Here is a 15,114-nt window from a genome sequence, read left to right on the forward strand (position 1 = left end):
ATGTTTTTATAATGGTATGACACCCCTCCCTCCTCTGGAATGGAGAAGTGGTCCCATAAAAATAATACACATATTTCAACCAAACAAGACAATTGAAAATTTTCGGAAAACTCTGAAAAAAAAATGGAAAAGTTCGAAAAATTCAGTTCGCATATGTTCTACAATTACATATTGACAAGCGTTATTAGTCCATTTGATGTTTGCGCTAACGAAATTGATCTTAGTTCGAAAGTGGAAATGGATTTAAATGTGATAATTTTTCGTGTCTGAAAATCTATTATCATTTTCGCTTCACAATTATATCGAACGAAAATACCGTCTATGCGAATACCACGTTTGACAGTTCTCAAATATGATGTTGGGGACAAGTGGTCACCCTAGCAGATATTTACCATTGGACTCGCCATGACAGCTTCGTCTGTCATTTGGATGACGTCGTGTGGAACAAAAGAGGAGTTGATATAAAAAAGATAGATTCTACGTCTAGAAGAATGAAGTGTGTTTTACGATCTAATAAAGTTTTAATTTGTATATTCCATTTACGCCTTGTAGTTACATTATTTGGAAAATACAACAGTGGCGACGAGTTCGCGTGTTAAACTTCGTTAGTTAGTTCGCGAGACGACCGCGATTTTACTATAATCACGTCCCCGCCGCGGAAGAGAATTAAACGCTCATTCAGCACAATGGAGGAACAGCAGCACATGGAGCAAAATGCGGGAATCAATGCACCCGGTTTCATTCCTCAACAAAATGGACACCCAACACAGCAGCAGCAGCAACAACAACAACATCATCATGGGATGCCATCACACTTTTCACCTCCACAAGGTCCAACCTTCCAGCAGCCTGTTTCTACCGATGCAATCATCGTGCAAATTCTACAACAACTAAGACAGCAACAAGCTGTCACAAACCAACTTCTTCAGCGACAACAAGAATCGAGCCAGTATCAGCAAGGTTTCATGCAACAACAAGAACTTTTATTGCGGAACGCCATGTCATCAATTCAAGTAAACGTTCCCCCGAATCCAGAGGTTATTTTAGATTCACTAGCAGCGAACATAAAGGAATTTCTATATGATCCCGAAAATCACAGTACTTTCGCCGCTTGGTATGCCAGGTATGAGGATCTTTTTGCAAAAGATGCTGCGCGAATAGACGATGGAGCTAAAGTCAGGTTACTTCTACGGCGGCTAGGAACAAACGAACATTACAGATACATCAGTTTTATTCTGCCGAGTGTACCGAAAGACTTTACGTTTGCAGATACGATAAGCAAATTGAAAGCACTATTTGGAAGCAGAGAATCAGCAGTCAAGAAGCGATATTCTGCTCTTACAGTCACAAAAACATCCCTCGAAGATTACGTTACCTACGGTTGTCGAGTAAATAAAATGTGTGTGGAGTTCGAGCTTTCGAAATTATCGGAAGAGCAATTTAAATGCCTGATCTTCGTGTGCGGGTTAAAATTAGAGTGCGATGCAGAAACAAGAACAAGATTGTTAACCAGAATAGAGGATAATAGTGATGTCACATTAGAGTCTTTAATGGAAGAATGTCAGCGACTAATCAATTTGAAAAGTGATGCAGCAATGATAGAAGGCGTAGGAGGTCAAGTTCATGCAATCAAAAGAAATCCAGCGTATCGAAATCTAACAAGGCGACAGCACTCCAGTGAACAAACTAAAAATCATCCCCAACGCAATTTCCATAGATCATCTGGTCCCAAAACTCCGTGTTGGAACTGCGGAGCGATGCATTACTCCAAGTATTGTAAATTTCGGAACCAGCGATGTACAGAATGCAAGCAGCTGGGGCATAAGGAAGGGTATTGTTCTAGCGCGAAACGATCTTTGAAGAAACCAAGTCAACGGAACGAGAAACACTATACCAACACCATCACATTATCCGTCGACTGCGTTCGAGGTAAACGTCGTTATGTGTGGATAAAAATTAAAGGAGTATCAACGCGTCTACAATTAGACACTGCATCGGACATAACAATTATATCCGAGGAAGTTTGGCGGAATATTGGCGAACCAAAAGGGAAATCAACAATGCAAAAAGCCAAGTCAGCAACAGGTGAGCGGTTACCTCTCCTGTTGGAATTCGATTGTGAAGTCAGCCTCAACGAATCAACATGTAGCGGTCAAATATATGTCTCCAAGACCCCGCTTAACCTCCTGGGAATCGACATCATAGATAAGTTGAATCTCTGGTCATCACCGATGGATAATTTTTGCAATTATATCGGCGGCAATCTGACGGAAACATCATCCCTCAAACAAACGTTCCCGAAGCTTTTCAGTGATACATTAGGTATGTGTACAAAAACAAAAATAAAATTAACGCTCATTGAAGGAAGCAGACCAGTCTTCCGACCGAAACGTCCAGTTTCATACGCCATGTTAGCTACGGTTGATGATGAGCTTCATCGATTGGAACAGTTGAAGATAATTTCGGCTGTTGACTATTCAGAGTGGGCTGCTCCGATTGTAGTGGTACGAAAAGCTAGCGGACGTATTCGAATATGTGGTGACTACTCCACAGGGTTAAACCACTGCCTTCAATCACATCAGTACCCTTTGCCGTTACCAGAGGATATTTTCTCAAAGTTCTCGAACTGCGATATCTTCAGTCAAATTGATTTGACGGATGCCTTTCTACAAATGGAAGTGGAGGAAAGCTCTCGGAAATTGTTAACAATAAACACTCATCGCGGGCTGTACCAATACCATAGAATGCCACCAGGGATCAAAGCAGCACCTGGGGCTTTCCAGCAGCTCATTGATACTATGCTAGCTGGATTACCAAACTGCGCAGGGTATTTAGACGATGTAATCGTTGGAGGAAAAAACACAGAGGAACATCATCGCAATTTATATGCAGTTCTGCACCGTATTCAAGAATACGGATTCACTATTCGTCCAGAAAAATGCTCGTTTGGGCAGAAACAAATTCGCTACCTAGGCCATCTTCTGGACAGACAAGGGATACGTCCAGATCCAGGAAAGATAAAAGCAATAAACAACATGCCAGCTCCCAAAGATATCACCGGTGTTCGTTCATTCATGGGAGCCATAAATTATTATGGGAAATTCGTTCCCGATATGCGAAACCTACGTTTTCCATTGGATAATCTGCTTAAAAGCGGATCCACCTTCAAATGGACCGCGGAATGTCAACAAGCACTGGAAAAATTTAAAGAAATTTTTATCATCGGATCTACTTTTGACACACTACGATCCCAAACTAGAAATTATAGTTTCGGCAGATGCATCTTCAATTGGTATAGGAGCGACTATTTGTCACAAATTTCCCGATGGCAGCATTAAGGTCATACAACATGCGTCGCGAGCACTCACAGAGACTGAGCAGAGATATTCACAACCCGATCGAGAAGGACTTGCAATTGTTTATGCGGTAACTAAGTTCCACAAATTTGTTTTTGGAAGACGGTTCCGGCTCCAAACGGATCACGCCCCTCTGTTACGAATATTTGGATCAAAAAAAGGAATACCTGTTTACACAGCTAATCGGCTCCAGCGATGGGCACTAACTTTACTGTCATACTTTGCACTAGAATACGTTTCAACTGATAAATTTGGCAATGCGGACGTGTTATCTCGTCTGATAGACCAACATATTAAACCTGATGAAGATTTCGTTGTAGCCTGTGCCAGTTTAGAAAATGACCTCAGAACAGTGGCAATGAATACCACTAGCAATTTACCCCTCAGTTTTAACATGATCAAAGATGAAACAAGAAAGGATTCGATACTTTATAAATTATACCGTTTCATACAGAATGGCTGGCCTAAAAATCGATCTGATATCAAAGACTGGGAAATGCAGCGATATTTCGATCGTCAAGACTCTCTATCAATAGTAAACGGGTGCATAATGTTCAGCGAAAGATTGATCATCCCAAAAGCATTCAGGAAGCGGTGTCTTACACAGCTCCACAAGGGTCATCCGGGTATACAACGGATGAAATCTATAGCGAGAAGCTACGTGTATCGGCCAGGCATAGATGAGGAGATAACCAGTTATGTAAAGACATGTGATAGCTGCGCGTTAGCAGCGCGATCACCACAAAAGGTGGCTCCAGAATCGTGGCCAAAAACTACATTACCATGGCAACGAATTCACATTGACTTTGCTGGTCCTCTTGAAGACACATATTATTTGATCGTGGTAGATGCTCATAGCAAATGGCCAGAAATATATCCTACGCTGAAGATCACAACAAGTGAAACAATCCGTTTGCTGCGCTCATTGTTTGCAAATAAAGGTATGCCAGAAACACTCGTGTCAGACAATGGAACACAGTTTTCCAGTGTACTTTTTGAACAGTTCTGCTATGAAAATGGAATCAATCATTTGAAAACAGCCCCATATCATCCACAATCGAACGGACAAGCCGAACGATTCGTGGACATTTTTAAGCGTGCCATAAAAAAAATTAAGGGAGGAGACAAAGATATTAATCAGATTTTAGACACTTTTCTCCTCACGTATCGCACGACACCAAATCCGAATGTACCAAGCGGGAAATCTCCCGCAGAAGAGATGTACAAAAGGCCAATAAGAACATCTCTCGACTTGTTACGAGTACCATCTTATTCCGAATCACCAAAAATTCAGCATGATCTCAACACATCAAGATCGTTTAAATCAAAAGATCCGGTCTACGCAAAAGTATACGCAAGCAATAAATGGAGATGGGCAACTGGTACTGTTATGGAAAAACTAGGCAGCGTTATGTATAATGTGTGGGTGGATGATAGAAAAATGATCCGTTCGCACATCAATCAACTTAGGAGACGATCAACAGCAGAAACGACCAAGAAACAACAAATGGATCGCCCCAACTTACCGCTGAGCATATTACTAGATGAGTGGGCCCTGCCGAAGTCTACCTTGAGTACGAGCAATTCTACAGCTGGGCCATCGATTGAAGACGAACCACAAGCTCAAGCTCAGCATATGTTACACTCCATAGAACCATCATCTTCGCCATCGAACGGATCCATACCGTCTGATTCTTCTCCATCTACCTCAACCGATTTCCAATCAGCAGCTGAATCTTCACCTGTGGTTCAGATTCCTCGACGCTCTTCGCGCAATCGAAGACCGCCTCAGAGGTTCCAACTGTACCACAGATATTGAAAGGAGAGATGTTGGGGACAAGTGGTCACCCTAGCAGATATTTACCATTGGACTCGTCATGACAGCTTCGTCTGTCATTTGGATGACGTCGTGTGGAACAAAAGAGGAGTTGATATAAAAAAGATAGATTCTACGTCTAGAAGAATGAAGTGTGTTTTACGATCTAATAAAGTTTTAATTTGTATATTCCATTTACGCCTTGTAGTTACATTATTTGGAAAATACAACATATGATAATCGCTGTTAGGCAAGGCGCATATTGAGACGCGTATAGTGCGAGTTGCTTGATGCGACATAGCGCCTGTTTTTGTAGCAAATGAAAACAAATATAACGGCGCAAATTGGCCAGGTGACGCGAGATGGTGCAGTGCTCGGAAGACGTGACTCGCGTGACGCTGTGGCTGAACCACAGTTTCTCGTGCTGGTCGTGCAGGGTTTGGTGGTTGTGTTGGTGAATAGTTATGTGGCACCGTGAGACTGACATTGTATGGTTGTACAGGTCAGGTGGTGGTGTTAGTACATAAATGTATCGCGAAACTATGTCTGAGTCAGACATTGTGTGCGAGTGGCACGTTATTTACACCAAACTGCAACTCAATATGTGCACCACCACGTGGTGTGTGAAGTAACTGGAGCAAATGGTATAGATTAGTGTTAGAAAATTATTTGCTGGATTACGATTTGTTTCATCTTGGTTTATGATACCAAGTTATGATTTACACATTGCGTAGGCCGATAAGCGTAGACAGCTAACGTGACGCGATTCAAATCGTGGTATCCTGAATTTACCTTTAGAAAATTCCTCAAATGGGTTCTGCATAGCAAAAGCCATCTGTGTTTTTGGTTCGAACTCCAATCTTAATTCATCCTGTAGACTCGATCGCATGCCCGTATAAATGAGGGTTGAATTCAATTTCTGTTATCGTTAATTTTCTGTCGAGAGGTGTGAAGTGACCAGTGCCGAAGATGACTGGCAGAGGAATTTCAAAATACTATGTGCTAACGGAGCCTGGGAGATATCAGGATGCCATCGACAGCAAACTACCCTTGTTATGTTACTGTGGAGTTCTGGAACAGTGAACTGTTGTTTCCCTAGCTGGATGATAAAAAGTGAGGGTGGTATTGAACCACGATTAAATAACGATTGCAGTGGCGCTCGGCCCCTCGTACGGTTGAAGTGAACTCGGTAACAGACGATGGCGAGAGATCAATTGGCAATCTAATAGCGAATTCGTTTTTAAAACTGAGTCAGTGCCAAACTGACTCTGTAATAAAAAAACGTTTTCAGTTTCACGAATGCGGTGGTTTGTTGGTGTGCGTTATATAGTCTGATTTGTTTATATTTGCGACGACAAATGTACAGTGTCGACATCTGGTGGCGATATTAGTGCTTGGGAGATAAATTATTCTCCATCAGATCAGAAGGGCCAAGTGCAGTGAAAAAATATAGAAGTTTGAATAAAAATTTTTACTTCATATTGTTTGATTACCTAAGGGTGGGTTTAGACTAGGGATATATTCATGTGAAGAAATATGATGAGATTTATAGAAATCGCATCAACCATTTACACTAGCTTGAACTTCTATAATGAATATATTCATATTTTCGGTGAATTTATTCACCTGAAGTAGAACTGCATCCAACTTTAGTGATTTCTCACCAGTGAGAAATTCACAAGCGTTTACATATGCTGAATTTATTCAAGTTATATATACCTCGAATAAGTGTATCATATTTATTCTCACCCGTTTACACCTATTTTCACGTGAATAAATCCATCTATAGCTATAGATCTCCCTAATGTAAACCCGCCATAACACATGTACACCCTCATTCCGGTTCACGAACGGCGATTGGATTCCAATCCGTTCGAGTTCGAATAGTTTGCATTTTACCTTACGCAATCCTAAAGGGCGGTGAATTTCGAATTCGAACTTTCATCGCAGCAGTCAGACATCTGTGAAACCAAAACAAAAACAAAAACGGCAAATGGTTTTAAAAGTTATAGTTTCTGCAGCAAATTATTTATTATGCATTCGTCTACATTTGAATTAAAGGTAAAACCATGTAAAATTATATAGATTTCAATTTATAATTTTTCTCATTGATTTTCAGAGAGGTAAGCGGCCACAAAAGGTTACTCAGCTGGAGGTGCTGGAACCGGGTTTTGCGCTTGAAGATCATTAACTGCCACATCCGCAGCAACCGGCCTGGGAAGCGATGACAACTAATAAATTCGGCTTGAAACGATGACCGAAATCGCTGTTACAGTAAATCCATTGCTGTTATGGTTTTTACAATCATATGGAATCAAGGCTACGTGCGGTTACGCTTCCTGGAAGATGGTTCACAGCGGTTCGAGGTCATCGTTAGCTAACATTTGCCGTGTATATTGAGTAATTTCTAGTTTTTTTTTAATATTTCAAATATGGCTTATTTCAAGAAGAAATGTAACCTTTCAGTGTTAAGGTGAGGTTTAAGCGGCTATTACATATACAGTGGGGTAAAAATCGTGATTTTTAAAGATTTTGCTTGAATTTTCACCAGGAATTGTTTAGATCGATATTGCAGCCAAATAATGAAAGATAGAAGTTGGGCGTCAAAGAACAAATTGTAGAGTGGTTCAAGAACATTAATTTAATTGGTAGAAACAATCTAGTTCAATTTAAAATTTTAGGATAAAATTAATAAAAACACATTAAAAATGATTAACTTTGAAGTTTTTCACTTCCAAAATGTTATTAAAATCCACTAATTGAGTTGTTCCACTACTAATCCTGTACTAAATTTTTTCATCTTTCAAATGAAGGCATCAGAATCGTCTTCCGAGTGTACTTTTTTGTTTTTTTTTTTATCCATTTCATTTATTTGTAAGGCTCAATCGCATAAGCTTTGCGGAGCCGCTAATTCAAGGTTTGTTTATACAAAGTTTCAACTAATTTCTATGTTTAGTAGGATTCGACCGAATACTCGCGGTTTACTCGAGGTTAAAAGGGCAACATTTTTGTGGGACGTGTCAGGTTGGGGATATGGATATGAGGTATCGTTGTCTCAACCGAGGGTTGCCGCACGCACTGTAGCATTGTGCATAATGACCAGGGATAGCATCTGGTGTTCGACTAGCTGTCGAGGGTGGGCGACGGTGAGATGGGGGGACAAGACAAACAAACTAATAACGAAAAAGAAAAACACAAAAGCATTAAATACTTATACTAGACCGTTTCACAAACATATAGATCAACTGCATATAGCAGATGTCGCGAGTTCCCAACACGTCTCTAACAGGAACATAGGGTTGTCTTCCTTGGACCTCAAGGGCATTCAAAAGGTACTCTCTGGCTGCGTAATTATCCGTACATTGCCAAACTGCGTTTCGAAGTCATCGTAACCGTTTCCACACCGATAGACGTTGCTTTGAACAAGATTTATTCTGTGGAGATGCACATCTAGCGAGTAGTGGTTGGACATAAGTCTACTCATTACACGAATGAAGTCACGACCTAAGTCCAAACCTTTGAACCACGCTCTCGAAGAAACCTTTGGAATAATTGAATATAACCACCGCCCAAGACTTCCAGTGTCCCAATCGGTTTGCCAACTCAAGAGGGAACTCTGACGCAGTAATTGGAAAAAATCATCGTATGAAATCTGTCTATCAAACAATTCGCCTTCCTGGGCACCCACCTTTGCGAGTGTCCGCCTTCTCATTGCCAGGAATTGAGCAATGAGAGGGGACCCAAACAAAGGTTAACTTATAAGATCTTTCGATCAGTGCACTCATCTGCTGTCTCACTTTTGTGAGGAAATAAGATGGGTGCCTACTAGTTTTCATCGACTGGAGAGCTTCAAGCGAACTGAGACTATCCGAGAAAATGAAGTAATGGTCTGCAGGCTTGTTGGAGATCATCCCCAATGCGAAGTCGATTGCTGCCAGCTCAGCAACATAAACGGAACAAGGTTCCTGCAGTTTACGGAAGGCGCTTGAATTTTCATTGAAAACACCGAAGCCAGACCCATCAGTGAAGTATCTTTTCATGCAATTGACTTTTTGGTACTTTCGGTTAAAAATACGGGGAATGAAAGTTGGTCGAAGCTGATCTGAAATCCCAAGTATTGCTTGTTTCATCGACAGATCGTATTCAATTGAGGAACTGCTAATGGTGAAGTGAGCACGATCTGGAGTAAACGATGGAAGACAAATATCTGATGAAATATAGTGATGATAAATTCTCATAAACCGAGATTGTATATTTAGATGAAGCATTTTATCAAAGTTTTCAATCACAAGTGTGTTCGTGATACCGCATTTCACCAGTATTCTGAGAGAAAGTTCCCAGAATCGGTTCTGTAGAGGAGTTACTCCTACCAGAACCTCGAGACTCATGTTATGCGTTGAGTGCATACAGCCGAGAGCTGTACGCAGACAATGATATTGAATTCGTTCCAATTTTAGAAGGTGGCTTTTAGCTGCTGAGAGAAAGCAGAAAGAGCCATACTCCAGAATAGATAGAATAGTTGTTTTATAAAGCGTTATGAGATCTCCCGGATGAGCTCCCCACCACGTGCCGCAAATCGAGCGGAGAAAGTTGATTCTTTTTTGACATTTTTGCTTCAAATACGTAATGTGGGTATTCCAAGTGCATTTTGAATCAAACCAGACACCAAGGTACTTGAAGGTCAATGATTGGGTAATGTTTCTCCCCAAAAGCTTAAGTTGCAATTGGGCTGGGGACCGCTTTCGAGTAAACACTACCAGTTCTGTTTTCTGCGGCGAGAATTCTATCCCTAAGTTCCTTGCCCAAGAAGACAAGTTATCTAGGGAATTTTGCAATGGTCTTTGCAAGTTTTCGGCATGGGGACCTCTGACGGAAACCACACCATCATCTGCAAGTTGTCTTAGCGTGCATTGTTCTGCCAAACAACTGTCAATATCTTTCACATAAAAATTATAAAGAAGGGGGCTGAGACATGAGCCTTGGGGTAGACCCCTATAACTATTTCTGGAAGTTGTCAGCTGTCCAAGGGTGAAGTTCATTTGCTTTTCTGACAACAAATTGTGCAAGAAGTTATTCAAAATTCCAGGAAGTCCACATCTGTTCAGATTGTCTGACAGAATTTCTATGGAAACTGAATCAAAAGCTCCCTTAATATCCAAGAATACTGAAGCCAGTTGCTCCTTGTGCGCAAAGGCCAGTTGAATATCTGTAGAAAGCAACGCTAGACAATCGTTTGTTCCTTTGCTCTTGCGAAACCCAAATTGTGTACTTGATAGCAAATTATTTGTCTCGATCCATTGATCGAGTCTTCGAAGGATCATTTTCTCCAGCAATTTTCTAATGCACGAGAGCATAGCAATCGGACGGTATGAGTTATGGTCAGACGCTGGTTTGCCAGGCTTTTGAATTGCTATCACTTTGACCTGTCTCCATTCGGGTGGCACAATATTGTTTTCTAGTAGAGTATTGAATAAGTCTAGCAAGCGTCTTTTCGCGATATGGGGAAGATTTTTTAGAAGAACGAATTTAATCATATCGCTTCCGGGTGAAGAGTTGTTCGATGAAAGAAGAGCCATAGAAAATTCCAGCATTGAGAATGGTCTGTCCAGAGGTCCACCGCTTGGAGACGTTTCTCGAAGAATATGTTGGGCTGGAACTGAGTCTGGACAGACCTTTTTAGCGAAATCGAATATCCATCGGTTGGAGTATTCTTCACTCTCGTTGGTAGATGAGCGGTTACGCATGTTGCGAGCTACCCTCCACAAGGTGCGTATTGAGGTTTCACGAGAAAGACCTTCGATGAAATTGCGCCAGTAACCGCGTTTTTTTGCTTTAACTAATTGTTTCAGCTGTATTTCAAGCTTTGAATGTTCCTCGAAGTGTGTGGATGTTCCATGTCTGCGAAAAGCTTTGAAAGCATCAGATTTTTTCAAATACAATTTTGTGCATTCATCGTCCCAGCCAGGAGTGGCTGGTTTTCTTTTAAATGAAGCACTTGGAACTTTTCTTTTTTGTGCTTCCAGTGAGCTTTTATACAATAAATCGACGAAGAATCGATATTCTTCCAATGGTGAAAGTATATCTATTGATTCGACACCGATTGTTACCGCCGTTGCAAATTTTTGCCATTCGATGTTCCTTGTTAGATCAAATGGAACTCGAGATGGTTCAGTGGATTGCGGGCTACACTTGATTGATATATTGATTGGCAAGTGATCGCTACCATGGGGATCATTGATGACCTTCCACTGACAATCTAATGATAGCGAATTTGAGCACAAAGATAGATCGAGTCGGCTTTCCCGAGCCGGAGGTTTTGCAATTCGTGTCACTTCACCAGTGTTCAAGATAGTCAAGTTGAAATCGTCACATAAATCGTAAAAAATAGCCGCCCTAGCGTCATCATAAAGATCGCCCCACCCAGTACCATGGAAATTCATGTCACCCAAAATTAGAACTGGGGTTGAGAGAATCGAAATTAGATTCCAAAGTTGACTACGGCTAATGGAAACATTCGGGGGAACGTATACTGAAGCTATGCAGAGTTCTTTATTCTTTGCAGTTATTTGACAAGCGACGATTTCGACGTCTGATAGAGCTGGGAGAGGAATTTTATAGAAAGAGTAGCACTTTTTGATCCCTAAAAGTACTCCTCCATAGGAATCATCTCTATCCAGGCGAATAATATTAAAATCGTGGAAGTTGAGTTCTGTGTCAGAAGAAAGCCATGTTTCGGAAAGAGCGAATATATCACAATCATAATTTTGAAGTAAAAATTTGAACGAGTCTAGTTTAGGCACTAGACTACGGCAGTTCCATTGTAGCACATTGATCATATCTTCTACTACGTTAGATGAATTATCCATCGAAAGATATGATTGATGCAAGGAGGGGCCATGAAGCAGTCAATTGCTTAAGATAAGACTTTAAAGATGGAAGCAAGGCAGAAATAAGGCTTCTGAGGGGGTCTTGAATTTTGAACGTGTTTAGTATGAAGTCCACAATGTCCGAAAAAGTTATCAATCCTCGATTAGACGCGAATTTTCTACGAGAAGATCGAGGAGCAGCGTTTTGACGTAGGACTACGTCTTTCATTTCTATACCGGGGTGTAAAACCAAAGTTTCGAGAACGAAAGCGTTACGCTGGAGACCGAGATTTTGAGCGTTAATAGCTCTTAAACAACTGAACGAAATGGTATGATAAACACTTCATTTGAAAGATAAAATGTCTACGCGTCATATACTTGTTACTTTTTCATCCAAAAACTTGTTTCAATAGTCTTAAAATTGCTTTCAAAACAGGCTATTGAAATCAAAAATCGGTATATAAGCGAGCGGCGCTCGTTAACCCACTCAGTTATGATTGAACAGCGATTGGAGCATGTTGTCGCTGTTGTTGTGAAGCTAATTTCGTTTATCATGAATGCGCTGATGAACGGTGTCACCAAGAGCCTGTTTGTGCACCTAAGGCCAAAAGGGAATCCATCAGGAGGAGAGTGATGCCACGGTTCCGCTTGAAACATCGGAGCAGCCGCCACACATACACACACACACATACACGCGTGGAATTCTCGTTGCTATCATCGTTGCTGAAAAATAATCTGCCAGTTCCCCTGGGAATTGAAAAATACATTCATGCGAAATAGTTTATTTTAATGTTTTCTATCCATATAACACTGCAACCAAATACATTTGGTTTTGTTATTTTTCAATCAATCGCAATTAACAGGAAAGCTTCTGAATATTTTTTTCCCCATCAGTGGAAATTTTCGTATCCAATATTGGATGCATAACATGAAAAACGGAAAATGTTTCACATCGCGAAAATCAAGTCATTTTCGAGCGATTATTTGCTTTCTACTCATATAATGCTTCGACCAAATACATTTCGTTTTGGATTTTTTCAATCAAGTGCGATCAACGTAAGACCACGTCTTTCGGCAATTTATTAGAGGTGCAATGAATCTTTAAGAATTCCCGCTCTACGCGCACTAGCAAACAATGTTTACTCAACAATTTCTCAAACTAGAAATGGGTGTTGTGAGAGAGGATTAGCGAACGCGAAAACGACAAACGGGAGAAAGATACGTTTGGAGGTTGAAGGAAATTGGCAGAAACTTCTTCATTCTATCATTCAAATAATGTGATTCATACCACATCGTTTTGCCAGAAAGAGATTATTAATGCTCAAAGGATGAATCGAGTCCTCCGAGGAAATTACCCAGCGCAAATTAGAGTCGACTATCGATTGCGGCATTCGTACACAAATAATTTTATAATGCAGTTTCACCAAAGTGATTTCTTCGGATATATTCACTACATCATGTCATGTATTTCATATTCTTCATAAGGAAATCCATATCCATGGCACCTATCGGTAACGAATTATTATCGAAACCACGATTTTCGCTAAATGCTCCTTTCAGTTCGGCCTGTAAAAAACTTTTCTGTACTCTAATCCATCAAATTTGGAGCCCTGAAAAGGGCCGTTGATTATATGCTAAGCTAATATAGCACGCTCTCCTCGGATACGATGGGCCAGCTGGATGTCCTTGGGCATGATGTGACGCGTTTTGCATGGATAGCACACAAATTGGTATCTTCGAATAAGCCTCCTGCAGCGTCATAACCGCGGAACTTTGGAAGCGCAAGTCGGTTTTGAAGTCCTGAGCAATTCCACGAACCAAATGCTGCAAAGGTAGCTTACGGATCAGCAATTCGGTCGACTTCCGATAGCGATGAATTTCACGCAAAGTTCCCGGTCGATAGCGATGTGGCTTCTCCACCTATCCTGCTACTGGTGCGCTTATCCGAGCTGACTTCGTGTGTCTTACCACCGAATGACTAACGAGCTGTCTGCGAAAGACTAACGAGCTCGAGTCCTCACGGTGCGAGAGTAGAGTAAGAAATGAACGAAAGCAAAGGAAGTGTCATTTTATAAACCATAAAAGTATAGAATCTAAATCCCACCCTTATTATATTCGTGAGTATACAGTAAGCTTATACAATAAAGAGGGTGGGGTTTACATTCGATTCTTTTATGTTTTATAAAATGACACTTCCCTTGCTTTCGTTCAATTCTTACTCTACTCTCGCACCGTGAGGACTCGTTTCATCGGGACTAAGCAGACAGCTCGTTAATCTTTCGGTGGTAAGGCACCACGAAAGCAGCTCGGATAAGCGCATCAGCCGCAGGAAGCGTGAAGAAGCCACATCGCTATCGACCGGGAACTTCGCATGAAATTCGTCGCTATCAGAAGTCGACCGAATTGCTGATCCGCAAGCTACCTTTGCAGCATTTGGTTCGTGGAATTGCTCAGGACTTCAAAACCGACTTGCGCTTCCAAAGTTCCGCGGTTATGACGCTGCAGGAGGCTTATTAGAAGATACCAATGTGTGTGCTATCCATGCAAAACGCGTCACATCATGCCCAAGGACATCCAGCTGGCCCATCGTATCCGAGGAGAGCGTGCTATATTAGCTTAGCATATAATCAACGGCCCTTTTCAGGGCTCCAAATTTGATGGATTAGAGTTCAGAAAAGTTTTTTACAGGCCGAACTGAAAGGAGCATTTAGCGAAAATCGTGGTGTCGATGATAATTCGATACCGATAGGTGCCATGGATATGGATTTCATAATGAAAAATATGAAATATATGACATGATGTAGTGAATATATCCCCATATCGAAGAAATCACTTTAATGAAACTGTTTATCGTTTGTCGTTTTTAATTGTTGGGAAAGGGCATTATTTCTGCTGACTAAATTCCAAGAAAAAATCCATTCCTTCTTTAAGCGTGATTCATTCTGCTTCGGATCAACGGAACAGTATGATAATCATTTCATACAAAAGATAAAATGTCCAAGAGTTATATGATTGCTATTTATTGAGTCGAAAAATTGTTTCAATAGCTTAATGATAGCTTCGAAAACAGGTTATT

The 15,114-nt window shown here is 41.0% G+C and overlaps 2 protein-coding genes and 1 long non-coding RNA gene across 3 annotated transcripts; all 3 read left to right on the top strand.

Moving 5' to 3' along the window:
* Nucleotides 1–686: 686 nt before the first annotated feature.
* Nucleotides 687–3,338, top strand: LOC129773767 (uncharacterized protein K02A2.6-like). The gene has a single exon (XM_055777410.1). It carries the CDS (start codon nt 687–689, stop codon nt 3,336–3,338), a length of 2,652 nt encoding a protein of 883 aa, XP_055633385.1.
* A 568-nt stretch (nt 3,339–3,906) lies between these two features.
* LOC129773768 (uncharacterized protein K02A2.6-like) lies at nt 3,907–5,175 on the top strand. The gene has a single exon (XM_055777411.1). It carries the CDS (start codon nt 3,907–3,909, stop codon nt 5,173–5,175), a length of 1,269 nt encoding a protein of 422 aa, XP_055633386.1.
* A 1,815-nt stretch (nt 5,176–6,990) lies between these two features.
* On the top strand, nt 6,991–7,884 carry LOC129779290 (uncharacterized). Its single transcript, XR_008743615.1, has 2 exons — nt 6,991–7,233; nt 7,292–7,884. It is a non-coding gene; the product is annotated as an uncharacterized LOC129779290 (long non-coding RNA).
* Nucleotides 7,885–15,114: the final 7,230 nt, after the last annotated feature.

This window comes from Toxorhynchites rutilus, chromosome 3, assembly GCF_029784135.1.
Source record: "Toxorhynchites rutilus septentrionalis strain SRP chromosome 3, ASM2978413v1, whole genome shotgun sequence".
Lineage (NCBI taxonomy): Eukaryota > Metazoa > Arthropoda > Insecta > Diptera > Culicidae > Toxorhynchites > Toxorhynchites rutilus.